The following is a 25,004-nucleotide window of genomic DNA, read 5'->3' on the forward strand; positions in this document are numbered from 1 at the left end:
AATCAAACATTAAGTAAGCAAAACAAGCAAGATTAATTTCCATGTGAAAAAAACAACTAATTATCTAATCCAAACAAGTACCCATAGGATGTTTTTTAAAGCATTGTGTACATCAGGAATGCAAACAATACCCAAGATTGAAAGTAAACAGTCAAAATCAGTCCGTGTTTAAACCACTGGAAGGGAAAACACTGAAAAAAATTTGATCCAACAGCTGAGCCGCGTGCCATTCAAAAAGTCCTGCTGGCTAAATGAGAAAGAGTGAATAGAATCTGGAGGTGGTTCAAGTAGTGATCCAGCTGTTTGTAGAAAGAAACAGGAAAATAACCCCAGCAGCTGGAAATAACCAGAACAAATACAAATAGTTCTGCTTTGCTAGTTTTTGATGGCACATTTAAAGTTGCATTTTTACTGTTTTCCCACAAATTAGGTTAAAATATGAGGATGGACGTAGCAGAAAGATGCCCCTGTATCGCCTTTGTTACTATTTATGAAATCTTATACATAAAAGGTTTCATGTTGCCTATATTTTTATCATTTAAAATGTATTATGACTAAATGATACTATACTCAGTTTTAAATAAGGCTAGTTATTGTAGAAAGATTTAACAAATTACCTCATTCTGCTCCAATAAAACAGAGTATTTAAGAACAAATTTACGAAAATAACTTGCAGTTTTTGTTATATATTTTATATATTATATAAAATATGAGGGATAGAAAATCCTGCCTGCTAAAATCTCTTTAAAAATTCCAAAACAAGATTAATTTGTTTTTAATGGGTTCTTTAAACCATGGGGTCATTATTGTCTGCGACAGGTGCAGAGGTGGGTAGTAATTAGTTACATTTACTCAGTTACATTAAATTGAAATTTTATTTCAGTTTAGTATGGGAAAAAAGTCAGAATTCTGACTTTTATCTCAAAATTCTGACTTTAATCTCAGAGTTCTGACTTTTTTCTCAGAATTCTGACTTTAATCTCAGAATTCTGAGAAAAAAAAGTCAGAATTCTGAGAAAAAAATATAACTGTGGATGTCTGGGGGGAAAAAAACTTTTTTCCCATGTTAAACTGAAATAAAATTAAAAAATCAGTTAACTTTTTTTTTTTCAGTGGCCCTAATCCTCTTCCGTAGTGAACAGTAGATATTAACCGTGGAAATTTGTTACCTTTTTCTAATATATATATACAGTTCTCATTGTCTGGATCTGTTTTCTAAGATTTACGTGAAAAGATAAAATTTTGTTCTTCTGCATGAATTTGTACCTGTATATTAATAACATTTATTTGTATTCTTTAGGCATTTGAGTCTTTAAAATGCCAGAACTTGAACATAAAGTCTGTTTGCCAACAACATCAATTATTATTAAATCAGATTATTATTATCCAACAATTTCTCAGTACTTAAGTAACCTTTTTACTGAATACTTTTTTACTTTTAATTGAGTAACGAAATGTTAAAGTAGTGCTATTCTTCCTTCTGTACAATTTTTGGTTACTCTACCCACTTCCTGTCAAAGGCAAATTTATTTATTTTAAATTTATTTGTATAGCACAATTCAGTACAAAGACTGTCAGGTGTCTTTTGGCTTCAGATGGCTCATATTTTGTGGGAGGTTGCTGCAGGAGTGTGGGGAACCCAGTCTGCTTTTAAGGGGTATCCGGTCCTTATATACCTAAAACAATGGCTGAGGACGTGTTCTTGGCACAGAGATGAGATTGTTAACAATGCAGGATGGACTCAGCGAGGGCCGCCACTTGTCTCTGTTCCTGTTTGTTGTGTTAGAGGATGGGATTACAATGGATGGTAGTGGAGAGAAGACCTTTTAATCTGGAAAACCCATTATAAGGTTCAGTTTGTGCATTTAGATGATGGTAGTTTAAAGCAAGCTGTGAAACACCAGAATAGGAGTCTGCTCTATAAAATCATTATTCTCATTGAGTTTCTGTTTCTACTTCATGGGTTAGTCTGAGCAATAGGTGGAGTAGTATGAATTTACACTGGAAAAACGATCTAGAAATAAGTAAAAATTTATTAAATTAAGTGTATTCACCCTTAATTTGAGTGGGTAATGAGGTCATTTGCCAATGGAATGAGTATTTTTACCCTTAAAATAAGATAATTAGATAACATGCACTTGAAATAAGACAATGCAATTGTGTTTTCTTATTTGAAATGTAAATTGTCTTGTTCCATTGGCAAAATGTCTTTTACCTCCTCAATTTAAGAACAAATGCACTTATTTTAAGAAAAAATGACTTATCCAGATTTTTTCCAGTGTGTATATATATATATATATATATATATATATATATATAGGCTGATAGAAGGATCTTGTAAATGAGCGATGGCAGGATGAAGCTGCAAATACTCACTGCTCCAGTCTGACTTGGTGAACAAAGAGAGAGTCTCTGTAATTAAGGCCATTAGATATCATAATCTAAAGAGCAATGACTTGGATTAAAGCTGCTATAATTAAATTGCTGCTGAGGACGGCTCATATGACGCGTTAAGAAAGGGGAAAGAGCAAGATGTAAAGCTGCTGGTCCTCTGCATCCATGAGAGTCAGCTGGTGGTTCTAAGCAGGATGCCTACTAGATGACAACTCACTATAAAACCTCTCCAGAATCTGTGTTATCCTCAGAACCCACATTAGAGCAGCTGCAGGGTGTTGCTTCCAAAAGGTTTCTGTTTGGTTGTTTTCTCCGTGGTCTTCGAAAACTCCTTCCATGTAGATTTAGTCGTTCAGATGTGCTCTTAGTAGTTTCTAAATAAGTTTCTACCCATAATCACATTCTCATCATCTGATCTGTAGCATCAGAGGATGCAGGTGACTGTAAGTGCTGCACAGTTTATGCTGTGTCAATACACTTCTTTAAAGAAAGGCCATGACTGGTTATTTTTGATGAGTTTTGCAACCTCTGCTGTGAAACAATATAAACCTAGTAAGTTGCTGATTTTCTTTATCCTTCTTCTATTTCCTCCTAATAGCTAAACACTTTCCTGGGTCACCTCCTTAACAGCATGACAAATAAATTTCCCTGAAAAAGCAAAGCTTTATTTAGCTTCCTTGCAAGCATATGCACAATTTTGAGGTGTGGTTGCTTCCTTCAGTGAAGACTTCTACTGAATGAAGCATGAAGCAAGAAAGTATGACGTCATACACGCGCCGCTTTGTTTAAAAAAATATATAAATATAAAAAAATATAACCGTGGATGTCTGGGGGACAGTGATTGGCCTACATGTTATGAATGCTGGCGTACCATAAAGAATAAATTATGAGCAGTTTAGTTTGTGCCTTCGACTCGTTGCCCATAGGAAGACGTTACTTGGATATAACCTAACGGAATATCTTCATAACGGCTCCAAATGACACAAAACTAATATGGGTGAGTAGAACATGATGTAGTAACGTAAAATCAAGGGCCCAATGTAAAAAAAAAGAAGGCGTTCCCCTTTAAGGAGCATTAAAAGTAAAAATCATGAGAGACGGTGCTCTTTTTTCTTATCTGTTTCTGTGATGTAAAGGATTCTCTTTGAACAGCTTCATGTGTAAAAGATGATTTTAAAAAGCAGGCTTAAAAACCCAAAGCTTCCTCTGGAAGCACAGCTGACCATTTTCACAATTTTAAGGTGTTAGTTAAGTGTGATGTATCCACTTGCATAAATCCTAAACTTTACAATACATTTTTCATAATTGATTCCTCCCTAAAACCTCCCTGAGACTCTGAGATAAATTCATACATATGACTTATATGACTCAGTTAATAGAAATGTCATCTCTTTTCCTGATGTGTGACGAATTACAGGAGGAGTGACTTTTACCAGCGCCTACCTGCATTGTAAAGAAACACTTCCGTGATCAAGAGCAAAAAAAGATGGCAACAAGACTTCTTTTCTAGTTTATCGCAGGTGACTTCTTATTCATCTAAATCATTTCCAAAATTTTTATTTTAACTTCACAAAAGCAGCTGAATATTCTTTGGACTGCCATTCACAACATGTGCAGCATCTTCAACACCCACCTTAATGATGTTAACAGTCAATACACTGCCATGGCAACAACGTTTTTTTATCCTAACAACTGCCGAGCCACCCACAAAAGTCCAACAGCAACCGTCACCAAGCAACACCCTCCCTCTTCTCTGTTTCTCTATTTAAGGAGCAGAGGAGGAGGAGGATTGGAAAATGATGCTGCACAGAATAAACTCCACATGAGGAGATGAAGTTCTACACAGCAGCTCAATTTGCTTTGAGAAAAAGAAGGAAAAATATTTAGATTTGCTAAAATAACCTTTACCTCATTTTAGAGGTTGGAAGAGTGTTTTATTACAAAGCTTGTTATGCAACACCATGGCTGCTCTGCCTTCACTCTGTTATTAGACCCAACAATCATTGAGCTAAGTCATGAGTTGCTTAAAGGCACAGGATGTCCTGCTAAAGGACGCCGCATTGTAAAAAGCTTTCCCGTCTGCCCACTCTAAAAATTCCAGGTCTTGATATAAAGCAGCAGCTGGGACGTTTTAAACGCCACATAATCTATTGTAACATGTTGATTTTAACAAATTTAAAATTGTTCTTTGTTTCCTGGTGATTGTTTTTTTTTTTTTTCTCTCCATAAAATCAAACCCTATTCAGGAAGTTTTTACAGTCTAGCGGAAAAGTGACAAATGAGGGAGGGATAGAGCTGGACAGACAGCATTTCTTTGTGCTGGAATCCAAACTAATCAATTTAATGCATTTTAAGGAAAGCTTTCCTATTATTAACAGTATAATTTTTTTACTGGGGGTGAATGTAATGCCCACACACATCCCTGACCCTTGGTGCACTCACTGTGGGACAGTTCATTGCTGACAGAAGGGGGCGTAGCCAGCACAGGAAGGAACATGTGACTGTAGCTGTTTCCCCAAACACACACTAATACACCAAGCTGACTTGGAGGGACTGTTCTGATCAGAAAGTAGCAGGACTGAAGGACTTTTGGGACTTTCTCGTTTGCTGATAAGTGTCACGATAATTAAAATCTTTGACTGCAAAGAGACATTTAATCTTACTTTGTGATCATTTCTGGAAAATCAAAACCTGGAAGAGAATTTTAATGAATACCTTTTGCCACATTCCCAAGCAAGCTGGTGTTGCTGGTTTTGCAGCTGTTGCTGACATTACAAGCTGGTTTTTCCTGTTTGGATAGAGTTAGTGGTGTCTGGCGCAGCAGCAACTTGTTTATGTAGCAGCTGACTTACCCGAAGGTTTTACTGCTCTTGGGCTTGTCTAAGAAGGACAGCAATGCACTGAGGAAAGATATGCTGACTTGGCAGAACATTAACTAAACCCTGGAATCTTCAACAGAAGTGGATTGATGACAGGATCCTCTATGTTGGTTGAACTACTAAATCACTGCATAAACAGGGAATGTTGTCAAGAGCTGACATTGCATGAAATAAACCCTGATATAAGTTCACAATGAATTACAGAAAGAGGTGGCTAGGTTCACGGCGCTTTAAAATGTACAAGTAAGTCCAGTTTTTAGACATTCCTTATTACTATTTTGCCTGTACTGATGGAAACCTCTGACATCTTGGTCAGTCTCTGTGGGATGGATGTTGGAGCTATATTTTCTCAAGCTGTTAGTCACTCAGTCTTCTAACTTCTGCTTCTCTTTTTCATCTCCAGTTTAGAAGGGGAGTCCCGCTGTCCGGAAACAGTGACACACAAAGACAGCTCCTTCAGCCAGTCGCCTTATCTTCACGGCTCAGAGCGCTACAGTGACAGCATCAGTGGTGCTCCCTCTGCTTCAAGGGGCCCCGCCAGCGTGGTCACCTCCAGCTCAGCCAGCTTGGCCTGGGCGCTGCGAACCCGCCACCAGCCGGCAAGCCTTGCCCTCCGCAAGCAAGAGGAGGAGGAAAACAAGAGATGCAAAGCCCTCTCTGATAGCTATGAGCTCTCAACGGATCTGCAGGATAAGAAGGTAATGATATTTGTTGTGTGATTAAAAGGTTCCCAGTACTGTTAACAACCTTCATAGCTTCACTTATTTCCACAAAGTATTGCATTACAAAGTTCTTAAAGGTTCTTAAATTTTAAAAGTGGGGAATGCCTTCTTTATTTTGATACTGAAAGAAAATCCTGTGCAACTCTCTTCAGACATCAATCCCTCATTAGTATATAACACAACATTAAACTAACCCAACATTAATCAGTAAAGCATCAGTAACTCTAAAGGAGATAAGAAATCCATGGCTCAAAAACAAGTATCTTTTAATAAGTATTTATGGACTTTAAATTCCTGCTCTTTGCTCATTAGTGACATAAACAAAGACAAATTAATGTGAAATCCTGTTAACAGTTTGCTATGAAGCAAAAATGGAAAACAGCTCAAGAGTTTTTGGGTAACATGCAAATCATTATGCGTGATGGAAAGGTTATACTATATTCATCTGAAATGCAAACAATCCCCACTGTAAAACATGGTATTGGCATCATCATGCTGTGGGGATTATTTTCCAACATTGCTGGTTAGAGATTTTAGGTTGTTTTTCTGCTAGATGAAGTGCAACATTTAAAGAAATCGATTTTGAAGCAATAAAAGGCAGAAAATTGAGGTACAGTTTCACTTTAAATAAATGGCTTGAGCTACAGTTGGATATATAGATCGAATCATATTAATTTGTTAAAACATCAAAATTCAAACTTATCTGAGCTTGAGGTATTTAACAAAAACAGAATGTGCAAAAAAAATCAGCTGCTATCTAGCCTTACAGATTCACCTGCAAGGTGTTGCCTCAAAAGGACTAAATATAATTCAATTCAGTTTATTTCAGTTTATTTATATAGCAACAGTTCACAACACGCCATCTCAATGCAGTTTACAGTTCACCAGATCATACAGTCAAATTGATTCAAAGTTTTCTATCTAAGGAAAACCAGTTGATTGTATCGACTCATTGACTCAAATACAATCCCTCACACTAAGCATGATTGTAGCGACAGTGGAGAGGAAAAACTCCCTTTTAACAGGAAGAAACCTCCAGCAGAACCAGCTGGTTTTGCCGAGGCCGACTGGGGTTCAAGGAGCCAGAAGCAGAGATACAATATACATTCACATCAACATGTTTTACTTCTGTTTAAAGATCTTTACATATTTGCTTACGTGTAATCTTTAACAAAAATGTATCAGTTTGAGGTTGTTTTGTAACAATATGTAAAGTAAATGATGTATAGAGTTTCAACATATTCTCATTATCAGTTTGTATGAAATCGTACGAAAAGTTATGCACAGTATTTTGTGGGTTTTTAATGTTTTTCCTCGAAAAAACATATCAGTGCGCATGTGCAGCCAGCCAGACGAAAAAAGCAGATCAGCGGACGGACGTAAAACTGGGACGAGCTTTCGACAGTGCAATAATTACTTCATGATTTCTCTCACTAGGTTGCTTGCTGTTTTGTATGTTACGGTTAGAGTTAGGGTTAATTGTATGTTAAATTGTATGTTATTGAATGGTGCGTAAGATGCGCATGCGCACTGATATCTTGTCTCGAGGCAAGACGTAAAAATACGACGAAATACGACGAAAAAAACGTCAAAAACATACGAAATACTGTGCATAACTTTTCGTACGATTTCATACGAACTGATAATGAGAATACACTGAGAGTTTTGCAGAAGGGCTGTTGTATAGAGCACTAAATTGTGTGTCCTGTCATAACAAGAGCACAGCTCTAATAACACATTATTATTCTCTCCCTTGGCAGGTGGAGATGTTAGAGAGAAAGTATGGGGGCTCCTTTGTAAGTCGCAGGGCAGCCAAAACCATTCAGACAGCCTTTAGACAGTATCGCATGAATAAGAACTTTGAGCGCCTCCGAAGCTCTGCATCAGAGAGTCGCATGACACGGCGCATCATCTTGTCCAACATGAGACTGCAGTACTCCTTCGATGAGAGACAGCCCCAACAACAGGCACAGACACAGACCAACTTCACCCACAGTGTGGCCATAGGGCCTCCTCGTTCCCCTGATACTGACCGCACTACAGACTACACTCATCTGGAGGATTCCTTCTCCAAACAGGTAAACTGTAGTAATGTTATAAACCTGCCAAGTTCATAAACTCTATTCTGCTTCATAACACCAACATATGAACTTAAAATATAAATGCATAAAGCACTATATAGCTCAGATTTTTTTTTCTACATGCTTGTTTAGGAAGCAAGATGCATGCAGACTCAGACTCACTGCAGACATTTTAGTCTTTATTTACAACATTAAACTTTCCAAGAGTAAAATAAACTTGTCCCACAAAAAAGTGAGTCTCAAATCTAAGGGAAATCAACCAGAGTGGGGAATTATTTCTAAATCACGGGGCCATCTTAGTAACCTGACCAGATGGATTTGCTCCGCATATCCATCTGGGAACCTTCCATTGAAGTAATTTTGGGAAGGGGCGAAAATACTGGTTAGCTGATTGGCCTATGTTGGTGATAGACGGGCCAAATAAACCAATCAGAGCAAAGGAAGCATATGACGTGACAGAGCGAAGACGAAGAGGAGCCAATTAATAGATCAAACTCTTGCCGAAACCAGTCGGGAGAAGAGCAAAAACGTCTTTTCCTCTGAGAAAAGCCTCCAGAGCAGTGTTTTGCTCTTCTTTCAGTGAAGAAATACTCTGTAATTCCGATAAAACTTGCTCGATAGCCACGCTAACGCTAGTTTCATCGGCTGAAGCCGCCATGTTCTTTAGACTGAACTGTCTCGCTTCTCGTTGCGTCACAACTCAACCCGCCTCAAAGCCAACGCTGATTGGACGTTCGTTTGGTGAACGGCTCCAAATTTTCTTCAACAGAGAGTCTCCAGACTGATCTGTGAGTGAAACCTTGAAAGCTCGCGAGATCAGGATAGTATCACGAGGCTACCATCTTAGCATCTCTGTGCCAGACCTGGGCTTGTGGGTTGTGGGTAAGTGCCTGGTGGTCAGGTCCCCCCTCACAAGTCCTGGTGGAGCCAAGCTGGAAGGAGTGACACAAGACCCTCCCCCAGTGGGCACACCACCTGCAGAGAGACAAGGTGCAAAGAGGATTGGTCAACAGTCAGTGGTGAAAGCTTTTGCAACCTGATTCCTGGTTAAGGATCAGTTGTTCTTGATGAAGACACATGGTCACAACATCTGCAACTTTTATGCTCCATGCAGCATTTCCCATTTATCCCATATTCTGGCCGACTCTTTATGTGCTTCAAGAGTGACACTTTCCAAAGGGTTTTTCCCAATCTGTTGATCCAGTTGACAGTTCTGCAATAAATCATAAGATATCTCTAGATGTTTATATTTAGAAAATCTTACATGTATGAGCTGTCACTCGTCCACAATGTCTTTACGGTGCAGAAATGCAGTACGCGTAAATTGGCTCTGTGGACATGGAATGTGACCTTGATAGGTGGAATGATATGGTTAGAAATATTCAGTTCCCCTTTACGCCTGGACATTATATTTTATTCATTTGGTACCATATAGGGCAAAGATGAATTAAACTGAAAAGTTTTTAGAACCACAAACCCACACTGTTGATGAATTTGGCCTTGGTAATCGTATTTCTTACTTCTCCATCAGGTCAAGTCCTTAGCTGATTCAATTGATGATGCTCTCACCTGTCGCGCGGGTCGCGATGATTCTCAAGAGGGCAGCAAGGAGGGTGGACCAATCAGTGAAGACTTTGGAGAGTGCATGTGGAGCAGCAGCAGCAACCCATCTTCCCAGAGAGGTTTGGGAGAAAGAGGAAGAGGAGCTGGAGGAGGACTCAGTATGCATGGAGACAGTACTGCCACCTCGTACAGCGACGTCACTCTTTATATGGATGATGGGATGCCATCTTCTCCACTATCCCTGGACAGAGCACCCAGCAGTACAGATACAGAGTACTGGGGCCCCGGCGGGGGGGTTGGAGGCAGAGAGGACAGCAGGGATACTGAAGGGGGAGGTAGCAGCAACAGCCGGCGCAGCACGCCATGCACAGAGTGTAGAGACTACCGACTAAGGGGAGCCCATCTGCCCCTTCTCACCATTGAGCCACCCAGTGACAGCTCAGTAGACATGAGTGACCGTTCAGACCGAGGCTCCCTAAGCAGACAGTTGGTTTATGAGCAGGAACCTGGGGTAGGTTCAGGCTCCCCGCAGGGAACTCTCAAACACACCCCAAACTCAGGCACACACCCCACCTCGGCAGCAGCTGCCCAGGGTCAGACCAGGGCACCCGGAAGATCCATACCGACACATATTCCACACCAGGTGGCGGCCCACCACCACCATCACCACCATCCTATCCACCACCATCAGTACCCTGACACACCTTCATCCTCTTCCTCTCCCCAGCAGCCCCCTACCACCCCTTTGTCATCTTCCTCCTCGACAGCTCTGCCACCTGGTGCTCTGGAGCAGCCATGCTGCTCTGATGGCGACAATGACTCTCTCAACTCAACCACCAATTCCAACGAGACAGTCAACTGCAGCTCTGGCTCCTCATCTCAGGACAGCTTGCAGGAACCTCTTCCTTCTCTGGGCAAGCAGACGTATCAGAGAGAGAGCCGCCATAGCTGGGACTCTCCACCCTTCCACAGTGACGTGGTGCAGAGACGCCAGTACCGTATTGGTCTTAATCTCTTCAACAAGTAAGCTGCAGTTCCATAAAGTGGAATACCTGTATAATTATGCATTTACTGCAATAAGGTTAATGCTATTTTTTCTTTCAACTACAGGAAACCCGAAAAAGGCATCCAGTACCTGATTGAACGAGGGTTTGTATCTGACACACCTGTTGGGATTGCTCGCTTCCTCTTGGAAAGAAAAGGACTGAGCCGGCAGATGATTGGCGAGTTTCTTGGAAACCGACAAAAACAGTTCAACAAGGACGTTTTAGAGTAAGTATTTAAATAAATATGTAGACCCTGCTATATAAAAGTGTTTACCTTCCTGGAGATTTATTCTCTTTTTACTTATTCATCTTAATTTAGTGTTTCTTATCATCAATGAAAAGGAAATCTCTGTAAACTGTTTTCAAATAGTTATTTAATTCACTAAGTTACAGAGTTTTTGGGCATTTTTAAATGCATGATGTAATGATCTGACACTTTCCGAACCCTTCTGTCCAGATATTGTTTTCCAAAACGTCTTGGCGTTCTTCAAGATGTTTTTTTGATAGATGTAAATTGTTCTTTTCTTTTCATCAGCAATGGTATTTGTCTTTAAAACAATTTTGGCTAGCATTTAAAAAATGAAGACATCATTTTAATTCGGCTTTTTTCCATTTTTCCATTTGTTTGATGATCTGAAAAAAAACAACTAAAGCAGAGGAAATCTGTAATCATGCCCAGAAGATACAGAGGATGCTTTTGAAGCAATGGGATTTTTTTAAGACCTTTATTCAACCCACCCCCATACACAGAAGATGTGATAAGAATTATGCAATGCTAATACTAAAGCGCAAAAATGCTTAGTGTGAAAGAAATTCAGCTAGATCCTCTAAGCTGTGTATGTGTGTGTTTCCGCAGCTGTGTGGTTGATGAGATGGATTTCTCAGGTATGGACATTGATGATGCTTTGAGGAAATTCCAGGCGCAAATTAAAGTTCAAGGTGAAGCTCAGAAGGTGGAAAGACTTATAGAGGCCTTCAGGTTTGTACATTACAAATATCTAAAGAGAAATATTTTTAGTGGGTTTGTCTGGACCACATAATGGGTACCAAAATGAACTCCTAATGGTGTTAGAATTCACACCAAATGCTTTTCCAGAGACCGGACCAATTGAATATGTGACATCCCTTTGTAGAGGCATTTCGAGGAGAGCTTCAATCAAAGTGATGTTACAAAAACTCCTAGTGATGCGAAAGGACGACCAATTATGGCAATTACAGTATTGTGACAGGAACACAACACCTGTAGGCAGTGAACTTCGCTGAAGTTGCCGAAAATGAAATTCAGTGTCATGTCGCTTCTCAACAACCAATCAGGGACTGGATATGGCTGTGATGTAGAGTGAAGTTAGAAAAAATGTCATGGGAGGAAGTAAAGAATTTTCTTAAAAGGTTTGTTGTTGGCTTATAAAAAAATCCCTTTTGATTTAAATGACTTTTTAATCATTAATCAATCATCCTGTAACTCCAGCAACCTGTTGTCTCTGCCCGGCATCTTGCTACAATCTTGCACCGTCCTTCTCCAATCTCCAGAACTGGCACTGGCCCCCTGCCACCTCTGCTCTTAATCTTGCTCCAATGCTACAAAACAATCCAGAAATAAGTTAAAATTTCTTAAATCAAGTATATTTGCCCTTAATTTGAGTAGGTAAATAGAATTTTCCAATGGAATGAGTATTTTTACTCTTATAATAAGTTAAATAATATGCACTGCAAATAAGACAACACAATTGTTTTTCTTGTTTCTTGTTCTATTGGCAAAGTGTCTCACTTACCTCCTCAATTCAAGAAAAAATGCATTTATTTTAGGGGGGGGAAAAAATTAGATTTCAATTTTTTTGCAGTGAATCTACAGCCGTGTTTTATATTTTTTTCTGCTGTACTCTTCAGAGCTGGCCCAGGCCACAGCTACTTTACTTCCACTCCTATGCTGGTAAAGCCAGCATCTTGTTCCTAGCTCCTGCTGCTGCAGAACAATCTTGTCCCGGCAATCCTCCCCCTAAATAGGATAGTTTTAGATCCTGGTCAGAGGGAGTTAATGCAGGAAGTAACCTGAACCAGCTGTAGATCCTCCACTCCCTGAGGTAGGGGCATCTCTGAAGGATCTGGTGGACCCAGGGATGCTCGTACCGCTGTTCAGCTTTCCAAAATCAAGTCACTCATTCCGTAAAATCCAGGTGCGCCATGCTGAGCTGAAAGCAGCAAGCAGCCGGTAGAAGCTCCTTCGATTTGATGACACAGTAAAGCAACAAGAGCAGAGCTTGTCACCCACCATGTAAACTGCTGGTGATATGTCAAGCCAGTGATAAAACCTAAATGTAGAATATTTGTCGCTGGAAAGGCATTCAGTGTAAACACACCATTATGAGACTAAAAACACAACACTTTATTGGTAAGGCCAGATGATCTTACCAATATCTCAAATTAATATCAATATTATGGGGTCCATTTTTTATCGTTGGAGGCCTCATGTGTGGATTTTGGCTGGGTGTTGTCTAGAAAGTAGCTATAAGGTTTGAATAAATTCCTTTTGTTTTCAGCCAGAGGTACTGTGTGTGCAATCCAACCCTGGTTCGGCAGTTCCAGAATCCTGACACCATCTTTATTTTGGCGTTTGCCATAATCCTCCTCAACACGGATATGTACAGCCCCAACATCAAAGCAGAGAGGAAGATGAAACTAGAGGATTTCATCAAGAATTTGAGAGGTGCTAATCCATTTTATAAAACACAAAAGTTGGTCTCTACAACTTAAGCGAGTACTGTAGACTGTGTTGTACCCATGAGAATTTTTCTTTGGTGTTATTTAAGTACCCTTTTATCTAAGAGGGTATTTGGGGGAAATGTTTGAGTTATTATTTCCTAAAAACTTTAAAACTCTTATCCAACCAAGGTGTGGACAATGGTCAGGATATACCTCGGGACCTGTTGGTTGGCATCTACCAGCGAATACAGAAATGGGAGTTACGGACCAATGATGACCATGTGTCGCAGGTGCAGGCAGTGGAAAGGGTCATTGTTGGCAAAAAGCCTGTGAGTTTCCATCACTGTTGAAGACACTAGCAATTTATTTTCATTGGGATCGGTTTTATTTCTGTTAGGCAGACAGAAAATAATTCAATCTATTTCCCCACATAGGTGCTGTCCCTACCCCACCGCAGGCTGGTTTGTTGCTGCCAACTCTATGAGGTTCCTGACCCAAACAGACCTCAGAGGACAGGAGTTCACCAACGAGAAGTTTTTCTCTTCAATGATTTGTTGGTGGTAAGGCTGAATTTCAGACTGCTATAATATGGAAATTCGAATAACTGATTCAACACTTTGAATATAAATTTTGGCTTTCCACCAGGTTACCAAAATCTTCCAAAAGAAGAAAACCTCAGTCACTTACAGTTTCAGACAATCTTTCCCTTTGGTTGATATGCAAGTCCACATGTTTCAGAATTCATGTAAGAAACTTTTTTTCTTTTTTTACACTGGAAAACGATCTAGAAATAAGTAAAAATGTCTTAAATTAAGTGTATTTACCCTTAATTTGAGTGGGTAATGAGGTAGTTTGCCAATGGAATTAGTATTTTTACCCTTAAAATAACATAATTAAATAACATGCACTTGAAATTAGACAATGCAATTTTGTTTTCTTATTTGAAATGTAAATTGTTTTGTTACATTGGCAAAATGTCTTTTACCTCCTCAATAAAAGAACAAATGCACTTATTTTAAGAAATAATGACTAATCCAGATTTCGATTTTTTCCAGTGTAGCTTTCAGTTTAACATAATTTTCCTGTTGGATTGTAACAGTATTGTCTCTGTTACAAACTAGATTATCCTCACGGTATCCGCCTGACCTCATCTAGCCTAGGCGGAGAGAGGAAGGTTCTTATCGTCTTTATGGCACCAAGTCAGCAGGACCGCACCCGCTTTGTTAGTGACCTCAGGGAGAGTATTGCTGAAGTGCAAGAGATGGAGAAATACAGAGTGGAGTGTAAGTGCCCCATCTGCTGGTTATGTCTATGAATAAATGTTTAGTTTTTGATTTACCAAAGCCATTGTTGTTTCTGAGCATGAGAGAATGGAAACTTACACAAAAGTTTCTTATCATTGTTTTGCATCTCACTCTCTTTCTCTGCCCTGCTGTTTCTGTTTAATTTTGCAGCGGAACTGGAGAAGCAGAAAGGTGTGATGCGTCCAAGCCTACTGACCAGCGCTGTGGTTGGTGGAGGCGCAGGTATGAAGAGCGATCTCGTGAATGGCACCATGGGAAGGACAAGCTTTGATGACAACTGCTCAGTTGGTGAGGGTCTCAAACGCACAGCGCTCAGCTCATCTCTCAGGGACCTCTCAGACACAGGTGAGACAACATAACGACTGAGACAGGGTGGTCTCTAGGTCAATATCTTTCTTTACTATCAGCTCTTCTGGATTCTGGTTTGCTGATCTTGCTCTTCAATATAGAGCTTCATCTTGTTCTCCTATCTTGCTAAAGACATTCACAAATCATTCAGTGCCTTGCAAAAAAATCTTACCACTTGACCATAATATATTCAGTCACACTACAAACTGTAGTTTATTTTGATTCTGCGTGATAGACCAACACAAAGTCGAGCATATTTGTGTGGAGTTGAAGGAAATTGATAGATGTTTTTTTAAACTTTTGTGTAAACATGAGTCTTAAAAGCCCGGCATGTAATTTGTGCTCAGCCTTCTTTACTCTGAGACCCTTGGTAAAACCCTATACCAAGCATTGAACATCTCAGTGATAAATATCACTGATTGGTCCATTATCCAGAATTTTAAGACTATGTTAAAACTACATAACCAAGTTGGCACGATCATCTACATAAACTCGAATAGAGAGAATTAATTCCAGTAGCTGTTAAATGGCCTGTGGGTTAGGTATGGCTTCAACATCAAAGTGACAGAGTGCCATGCTATGTAGAGGACAAGGGGAAACTAGAGGATAAATCATTCATGCAAAATTCTATGAATATCAACACTGATAACACCAGTCAAACACGATTGTGGCAGCTTTATGCATTAGGGATGCTTTTCTTCAGCGGGTACAGGAAAGCTAATCAGAGTTCATGGGAAGATGAACTGAGCTACAGGGAAGGCCTGAAAGGAAAAAAACTGCTAAAGGGTGCCAAATGATTTAGACTAGTACAGAGGGTAAAATACAGCTGTTCTATAGAACAATTTCAATTAATTAAATCGGTAAGGACTCTTAAGCCTTGGTGGAGGTGTGTGGGCTTTCTCCTAGATAAGTATTGTCCGAATACTGCTGACAGTAAGGAAGGAGATAGGAAAAGATGCTGGGCACTTCCTATCAATAGTTTATTTCTCTCCTGGCATTTCTCTCTGGGACTCAAAAACTTTGCAAAATGCCACAATCCTTTGTGTAACAAAATGTATAGGTACAGCCCCCCTTAGAACTTTGTATGACACATGCAAGTGCATGTACCTTCATGTTAAATGTATAGAGGACGATCTTTTATTTCCGGGTGGATCATCTAAATAAGTGGTCCTCCTAATTGTCAATCATTCTGGTGACATGTTTACGTAAGGCCGTTCTACATGCTTGTCCCGTTATCTATCTTTTTCTGCACATGTGCACTTTTTGGTGTACATCTGTGATGAGCTACGGTTTCAGATAGTCATTGAAGCTAACCTTTGGCTGAGGGTCGTAAGAGATCTACAAAGTGTATGAAAAGAAAAGAAAGGCCTCAGGAAAAGTAGATATATCCCAGAATGCTTTGGGCTGAGAACGCAAATCATTATGGGATTTGCTGTAACAGCAGCCCCCTGTCGCCATAGCCTGTTGCTACCCGACGGTGGCGACTAATAACAAAGATGGCGCAGGCACCAATCAGTGGAGGTGACCAAAAGGGAGCAAAAAGCAGTGATCATCTGTCCGAACAGTCAGTTAACAGAGTTTGCTATAAAGTCCAATATATAGTCCCGCTCTATATAAAGATTGAGGGATTTAGGGGTTAGGGTTGACGTTCGGACACAGTAAGCTTGTATGAGCTATGAGAACAGCAACTTTTAAACAGAGTGTGCACGAGGAGAAATGGGCTCATGCATGCTCTCGCACCCCCATTTTCTTTTAAAGTGAAGAGGGCGGGTCTTTTAAAAAAAGTCATGAAAATCCTCCACAATACCTTTAAGTTACATTTGTGTTTTTTTGCCTTTCTTTTCTGGAGAGCTGTAGTCCCAGTTTAAAAAGCATCATCCATGGGCTCTCTAGATCTGGCACAGCAGTCCTGGAATTCCTTTCCTCCCAACAATACTATCCTTAGTGTAGAAACAGTGAAAGGTAAAGGAAGAGTAGCTACGAACAGGAGCTAGGAGCTACAATTTGTAATGTGCAGATTGTGGATTTAATACAGCCAAAGCTGCGTTTGGATCATTTAGATCACAGCTTATGTGCAGTCAAAAAACTACATTTAAATGAGAATCATAATTCTTGTTTTAAGACATTTCTAACCCATCTAACTTACCTGCTATTGCAATGAAGAATAGTTTAAAAATGTAGAAAGATGGCATACCACAAAAGACTAGTGGCCGTAATAGTTTAAGTTGGTCTTTCCTGTGGAGTTCTAATAAAATGTCTTGATGTTTATGGATTTAAAGTAACGAAATCTGAAAATGTGAATGAATTAAAAATACTTCTGCAAGGCACTGAATTCTTGCAAAACAATAAACCTTTTATGCTTTGCTAACCCGATTCTTCCTGGTGGGGTGCAGGGAAACGTGGTCGCAGGAACAGTGTTGGTTCTCTGGACAGTACAATGGAAGTAAGTCTATAAAAGATTAGTTGAGATTAGTTAAATGACTTACATTTTCCCTTAACTAGATCTCTGTCTCAGTGCATGTGCGTATAGTGTAAACATGCCTGTGTGTTTTCTGAACTGTCACCCTTTGCATGGCATTTTTGCAGTTATATCCGCCCCAGCATGCTTGGTGTGCTGAGTAAAGGAGGAGCGATTGTAATTCTCCAGTGTGTTTTTTAAAACCTGATGAGTTTTTATGTTCCCAGGGCTCCATCATTAGCAGCCCACAGCCTCATCAGCGCTACCCAGTGCCAGGTGTGATCCCTGGCTGCTACAGCACAGAAGAATTCCGGCCTCACCGCCCCATCCTGAGCCCCGGATCGGGGGTGGGGGGTGGGCCGGGGCAGCAAATTACCACTGCTGGGACAGGAGTTGGGGGAGTCTCCAGCAGTGTAGAGAGAGCAGGAGCAGGGGTAGGCCCTGGGGGGAGCAACAGCAGCAACAACAGCGGCTCCTTCCTGGGTTCACTCTTCGGCAGCAAACGCGCCAAACCACCAGGGCCTCTTATTCCACCGGGGCCACCCTACCCCGCACCTGTACCCCCACCGACTACTGGAGGGCCCCCTCCTCACTCCCCTTCATCCCTTTGCCAGCTGGAGGGGGGGGCTTCCAAGATTCAGGCACTACACGCACAGTTCTGTCACATGGGTTCAATACAGCCTCCACCACCTTACTACCATCACCATCGCTTCCACGTCCAGCCCGCGCCCCCTCCTTTGCAAGGGGTCCCCCCTCATACTTTACAGAGAGGCCCACTACCCTGTCGTCCTCCTGTTGGTCCACCACACGTCCAGCACCCACAGCTGGCCCATCTCTCCCAGCTCTCCCAGCATGGGCTTCAGGGTCGCTACACCAACATGGTGGTAGGATGTCCCCCCCCTCTTTCTCCTCTCTCCCAACATTGCCAGAGCCCACAGTTCGCTCTTTACCACGTTCAGCCCACACAATCTGCCAGAGGGGTCGGCGCCCCAGGTTCCAAACCCCCCCTAACGTTGTCTCTTTCCCAACCCCACCCGCACGCGCACTCCCAAACCCACCCCAGACATTCTCAAACTCCACACCCAACAAGCCATTCCACCCATCAAACACACTTTTTATTCGGCACGCTGCCCCACAACCTTCCGTCCGCCTCCGTCAGTGCGCATCACGCAGCCTCCGCCGCCCCGTATCTGCCCCAGTACCCTCCTCTCTCCTCCATCCCCCCTCCCCCACCACACTCCCCTTTACCCCCCCCTTCGTCCCCCCTTACCCCTCTTACACCTCTCTCCCCTCACCCCCCCCAGCACCCAGGGCAGCTTCAGCAGGGGCCGCAGGTGACAGGGGCTGGATCGACAGGTACGGTGGGCAGCTCCAAATCCAAGCCTATCAACCGGATAAGTACCGTGGTTTGAGCAGGACATGGAGCTCTAGGGGTCACCGGCTAGAGGACAGGTATGAGGAGGCGGGCCGATCACGGACACGAAGCAAGTCCGCCCGGACAGAAAGCAACAGCAGCAGCGCTGAGAAGAGGAAACGCAGGCTGCTCCGTCTCTGTTACTTTCACCTCCGCTTCCCACATATGTAGGTGGAGTTAGCGAGCACAGCAAGACTTCAACGGTTTGTGCCCGAATACCTGAAAAACTGCACTCACAACACCACATGAGCACATGTTACTGCTTTTGCCGCACACAATCATAAAAAGCCTATAGCCATATAATTTAAGATGAAACTAAAATCTATATCTGAATATAATGCTTAAGTTTACTTGTTTGAAATTATGAGTATGTATGAGAATATTTCTATGTACAGTACAAGATGTTTTAACGTGGCACTAGGAAAACAGAGAGATTATGTATTATTGTGGCTGAAAATGGGTTTTTAAATAGAGACTGAACCATCGAATGCATTCCAGTTGTACTTTTGCATTGAAAAGAGAAGAAAAAATAGCAAAAAAAACTCTCCCTAGACTTTGCAATAATTTACTTGGCTTCATGATGTCTCCATCCATTAGCATTGGTTACAATTTGCCCTTCAGGCAATTTTTTAATTGCTTAGAAGACCTCAGATATGTTGCTCTCTCTTAAACTTCTAAAACGATCACAGCTTTTTAACAATGTGCTGCTCTCCTGGTCTTACCCACATCATGGGAATTATTAAAGGTATCTATGTGGGGTTTGGGACATCGACAGAATGACACAAACAAGAATATATTTTTAATGTTTCCGAAGCTTCTTGCTGTTTTATTGATATTACGATATACCTGCTCTACCTGAGTATAATGAATATTGTCCAATCATTGTTTTGATCAGTGATTAATTATATCAACAGATGTTTGTACGTGGTTATCAAAAGTATGTGCACATACAGATTCTCTCATTTTGCCATAACCACTGGAGGGAATTCTGTTATGTGGAGTGTAGTTTATTTTCATATCATTATAGTTTCCTTTAAGTTTTCAATGTTTAGTATATATCTGGTGTTAAAATAAGAATTTTAGTTGGAATTTCTCTAAAAAAAAATGCAAGTTTTTAAATGACAACAACAAAGTAAAAATCAAGAGATTTTATTTAAATTGTATTTATTTTATGGACTTCTCTACATTCAAGAGATGCCCAAATGTGGTTTTTAATTCAATTCAATTATCAGCAACCAAGTTCAGGTTAGATTTTTGAAAACTGTAATCGCCTGCTTGAATGTCAGATTAATTTTGGGCTTTTGATGATTCATTGTACCTATTTTATTCCAGGGATGAATGATTATGCAACATATAATTTCCGTAATATTTTAAATAGCAAGAATTAGGTGAAAAAGCTCGAACATTTAGTGAATTTTATCTTAACCGTACAGTTTTAAATATTTGGATAAACCCTCACTAATATTTTCCTAACGGCCCCTCATCCTGTTGGACTTTAAGCAGAAGCTTTTAAAAGCCACTAAGTTTCAGGCATTATCTTGGCAACATATGTGACCACTGTTTTGGCAGAACTGGCCTAGGTTATGTAAACTGCCTGATTTTCTGGCATGGATATGGTATATTTCTCAATGCGTTTTACATGTATAATCAGCCTGCATTATCTATTCCTAAACTTGCACCTATGCTGTTGTTCTTCTTCAGTTTAAACCTAAAATTGTGTCTGAGTTTCAACAGCACGGCTAATAATTTGGTGGTAGTTATAATTCTTTAAAACTCCAAACATCCTTTAAAATCAAAAAATTTTACTGGCAGCAAAACACTCCAATACTGTGATACTAGCATCATTTTTTTTTTTTTTCAGCTTTTTTTCAATTGTAATTACACATTAGATTAAAAGAAAAAATAATTATTAATCATATATATATATATATATATATATATATATATATATATATATATATATATATATATATATATATATATATATATATATATATATATATATATTTATATATATATGTATATAGTGTAATTACACTGTATATATATATATAACTATATATATATATATATATATATATATATATATATATATATATATATATATATATATATATATATATATATATATATATATGTATATATACATATGTATACAGTGTAATTACACTATATATATATATATATATATATATATATATATATATATATATATATATATATATATATATATATATATATATATATATATATATATATATTTATATATATATGTATATATATGTATATATATATATGTATATATTGTAATTACACTGTATATATATACATAACTATATATATATATATATAAATATATATATATATACATATGTATACAGTGTAATTACATTATATATATATATATATATATATATATATATATATATATATATATATATATATATATATATATATATATATATATATATATATATATATATATATAATTTTCATTACAGTGTAATTACAATTACAGAACAATGAAATGAACTTTCTGCATTTATCCCATCCCCTTGGGGAGCAGTAGGCTTCCATTGTTCGGCCCCCGGGGAGCAGTGTGGGGTTAGGGGTCTTGCTCAGGGACCCAGTGTGGCAGTCTGTGGGAGTGGGGCTTGAACTCAGAACCTCTGGATTCCAAGCACAACGCCCTAACCACTAGGCCGCCACTCCCATCTACTTCTATTATTAGGTCTGGCTACTGGAAGAGATAATGCTTACTTAAGTTTACTTAAGCTGATTTTGCCATAAAGAGTGGTCAGATCATGGGACATAAGGATAATAGAAGCTGGTTAAAGGAAACAAGAATTAAATATTATTTATTTATTAATAACTTATGTAATTAGGCCTGCTTTATCACATTTACTTTGTCTAGATGAAATGCCATGACAAATTGAACTTGTTAACCCAGTGCATGCTTTTTAAAATTATCTTTATAGGTATACCGCATGATTATTTCACCCTGCAAATAGAATGGCTCAAATAAATCACTAAAAACCTCAAATTAATCACATTTATGCTCTGGATGACAGTATTAGAATTTGTGACTAATACTGTGGCTATTTCCTTGCAGGCATCAGATTTTGGGTTATTGTGTCTTTTTTTTGTGTGTTGAAGTTTTGTGGTTTTGCACATGTGAGGTCTTAAGTCCGAAATGGCCTTCTTCTAATCCCTTATCTTATCTGACTTTGAAAAATGTCTTATATTTTCTGATTCCTCGGCATTTGACCTAGGGCTTTTTTTGTGAAATCTCTACAGTGGTTAAGAATGTAAAATAGCCTACAGGTACATACTGTATTTTGTATTTCTTTTCTTTTTTTTTTTATTTATTTATTGATTTTCTTGTGGGCTATAAGTGTTACCCCTGAACACTGATCTAGTCATTCTTCAGTGCCGTTTATTACCGCGAGGAAGCTACGCATCTTTTGATCCAGAAGATTAGAAATCATAAAGGACAAAATAAAAAATGTCTCTGCAGTAAGATAATGAATAATTCAAGAAGATTTACTATTTTTAAAATGGATTTTAAGAAAGTTTGGAGGGAATTCAGAATGTTAAAAGGAATAATTTTCTAAGTGTTTGTCGGCTAATCTTTTTCTTGTGTCCTTTTTAACTATTCTTGCATGAATATATCTGCACTTATTAAATAGATTGTACTGTATAAACATGAATGTACATATTAAACTATACATAGGCCTCTTATAATTATGGGATGAACTGCTCCCATTCTGTATTCAGGTGCGTGCATGTGAGTGCCACTAGGTATGCACATTTAAAGCAAAGACGGGGACAAGAATTATTTGTCCAAAGGGAATATTGACCTCTTCTTTTTCTTATTGTTTCTTACTGCTGGCGTGAGAATGACTTACAGCGATTATAAATTCAAGGCCTGAGAAAAGTTGATATGTCAGTGCACTTATGGATATTATTTTAAACATGATTTCCTTTTTTGTGTATGTATTACATGTACTGGAAGAATAGAGAACTGAGATGTGAATATTTATTGCTTCTGATGAATTAAAGTGTCCTTGCAGTGAAGTAACAAATATGTGTGTGTCTGATTTATTTGATGAGAAAGTGACATTTTGAGGATATAGTGGAGGATGTTCTTTTTTCCAGGTGGATCATCAAAATAAGTGGTCCTCCTAATTGTCAATCATTCTGGTGATTTGTTGACGTAAGGCCTTCCTGCGTGATCGTCCTCATTTCCACTTAATGGTGGTGAGTCTGACATAGTGGAAAAAGATTGCTAATGGCGCAATCTTTCCAATAAAGATGCGTTTGGCTCTTGGTTCAGAAGCATCCAAGTTAGACTCACTTCAGATCTGTCAGATGTTGTTTAGTGTGACCATGCAATCCAACAAACTTTCTTTCTTCTTGATCAAGACGCTTTATTTTCCAAAATAAAAACAAACTTAGATTTATTTTCTTACCGCAATATGACGTGACAGGCAGATCATATCGGCTCATTTCGTTCCTTTTTTGCCACTCAAAAAAATAATGATAATCAAAAGCGGTCAAAAACTGTATGGCTGCGCTGACTGAACCCAATAGCCAGCTCCAATATAATCCAGGTGCTGCAGTCACCTGTCCATAATGAAGGGGCGGAGGCGAGAAACAGCATAAATTATGCACGGCAGCAAAACACAACTAAACAAATTCATAATTTCATAATTAAGTCAGTCAACTTATACTTCAAACCAAAATATCTCATGTTCATATATATTTCATACCAAAACCAGACAAAAATAGTAAACTAGAAATAAATATTCAATCATAAATCAAGCATTTGGCTCCAACACACGCGTTTAATAGGCATTCCCTCTTGGAAGCGGGTACAGGGTTGTGCAATAGCATTTTTTATTTAAAGTGGAGAGGGCGGGTCTTTTAAAAAAATTTGCGAAATTCCTCCAAAATCCTGCACTCTGACATTCTTATATTTATACTTTTATTTTCTGTGGAGTTTTATCATGTATATTAACATTATAGTAATTCATTTCAAATGTACACAGTCAGTCTTTCCTTGTTTTGTTATTCAATCATAATAATCAGATGTAAAATGATGTCCCACATATTTAATTGAATATAGGGAACTTTTAATATCATGTCATTTCAAAGTACTTTTAAGTAAATTATTACCTAAATTAATTTTACATGGTTTATTAGTCTGGTTATTATTTGAATTAAATGTATAATAGTTTTCATTTGTAAAATATCTAAAAATGTTCTCAGATGTAAACCAGAGGCTAAAGTGTGACACAATCCAAAAAATAAAATAAGAAATCTAAAAATATGCATATAACAATTTCAATAAAATGGGAAATACTAAACAAAAATACATTGATTAAATAAAAAAATATCCAAAACATCCAACTGGCTAAAAGACTCATTGCTTCATTGCTTTTGGACCACTGAACTGAAATTGTAGCAGTGTTCGGAACATCCAATAAGTAAGGTCCCTTTTCGGTAAGCTGAATAATTCAATCGCCATATATATATGGAAGGATTTCTTTCTGCTTAGTAAGCAGTTTTCTGTAATTAAGGATCAAAATCTTTAGAAGAATCAGAAATTGACAAATGAGTGTAAAGAAAAGCTCTGTGTTTCCACCTTCAAGCTTTGAAGTTTTTTATTTACACATGCTTGATTAATCTCTGTGTTTATATTCAACGGAAAGATACCAGGGGCAGACATTTCAGCAGCATTAGGAATACATTACACCCCCACCCTGAACCTTCAAAAGGCCCTATCAGTATTGAATTTTACACTAGAGTTTGCCACAGTCAAGACGGAATCATGGTTCCTAAAAACTTTACAAAACCAACTGACGTTACTGATGTTTTAGGTGTAAAATATTGAATACAATGTTGTTCTGGCTTCATGTTAACTCTTTATTCAACTTTATGTCACGCAAATTTTCAAGTGGATAGCCGATATTTTTTCCAAGTGTTTTCTGGGTAAAAATCGTTACCAAATCACCCTATTTAATGGTCCCATCGTTTTCCCCTGCCTTTCCTGTTTTCTACAAGAATGTTCTTCTCAAATGAACATTAAAGGC

At 38.9% G+C, this 25,004-nt stretch overlaps 1 protein-coding gene across 2 annotated transcripts in view; it reads left to right on the top strand.

Annotated features, from left to right (window-relative positions):
• iqsec2b (IQ motif and Sec7 domain ArfGEF 2b) overlaps positions 1 to 20,785 on the top strand; it is a 63,777-nt gene extending 42,992 nt beyond the window's left edge. Inside the window, exons 2-14 of one of the 2 annotated variants that reach the window (XM_038309172.1) lie at positions 5,677 to 5,971; positions 7,756 to 8,073; positions 9,608 to 10,662; positions 10,750 to 10,911; positions 11,542 to 11,664; positions 13,223 to 13,389; positions 13,575 to 13,714; positions 13,820 to 13,945; positions 14,031 to 14,130; positions 14,507 to 14,668; positions 14,840 to 15,034; positions 17,431 to 17,480; positions 17,737 to 20,785. In XM_038309172.1, the coding sequence (XP_038165100.1) occupies positions 5,677 to 5,971; positions 7,756 to 8,073; positions 9,608 to 10,662; positions 10,750 to 10,911; positions 11,542 to 11,664; positions 13,223 to 13,389; positions 13,575 to 13,714; positions 13,820 to 13,945; positions 14,031 to 14,130; positions 14,507 to 14,668; positions 14,840 to 15,034; positions 17,431 to 17,480; positions 17,737 to 19,080 (4,237 nt within the window). In that variant the 3' untranslated portion in view covers positions 19,081 to 20,785. Of the gene's footprint in view, positions 1 to 5,676; positions 5,972 to 7,755; positions 8,074 to 9,607; positions 10,663 to 10,749; positions 10,912 to 11,541; positions 11,665 to 13,222; positions 13,390 to 13,574; positions 13,715 to 13,819; positions 13,946 to 14,030; positions 14,131 to 14,506; positions 14,669 to 14,839; positions 15,035 to 17,430; positions 17,481 to 17,722 lie in introns of both variants that reach the window. The other variant, XM_038309173.1, reaches the window with a different exon arrangement.
• Positions 20,786 to 25,004: the final 4,219 nt, after the last annotated feature.

Source organism: Cyprinodon tularosa, unplaced genomic scaffold, assembly GCF_016077235.1.
Source record: "Cyprinodon tularosa strain WSP-4 unplaced genomic scaffold, ASM1607723v1 ctg66, whole genome shotgun sequence".
Lineage (NCBI taxonomy): Eukaryota > Metazoa > Chordata > Actinopteri > Cyprinodontiformes > Cyprinodontidae > Cyprinodon > Cyprinodon tularosa.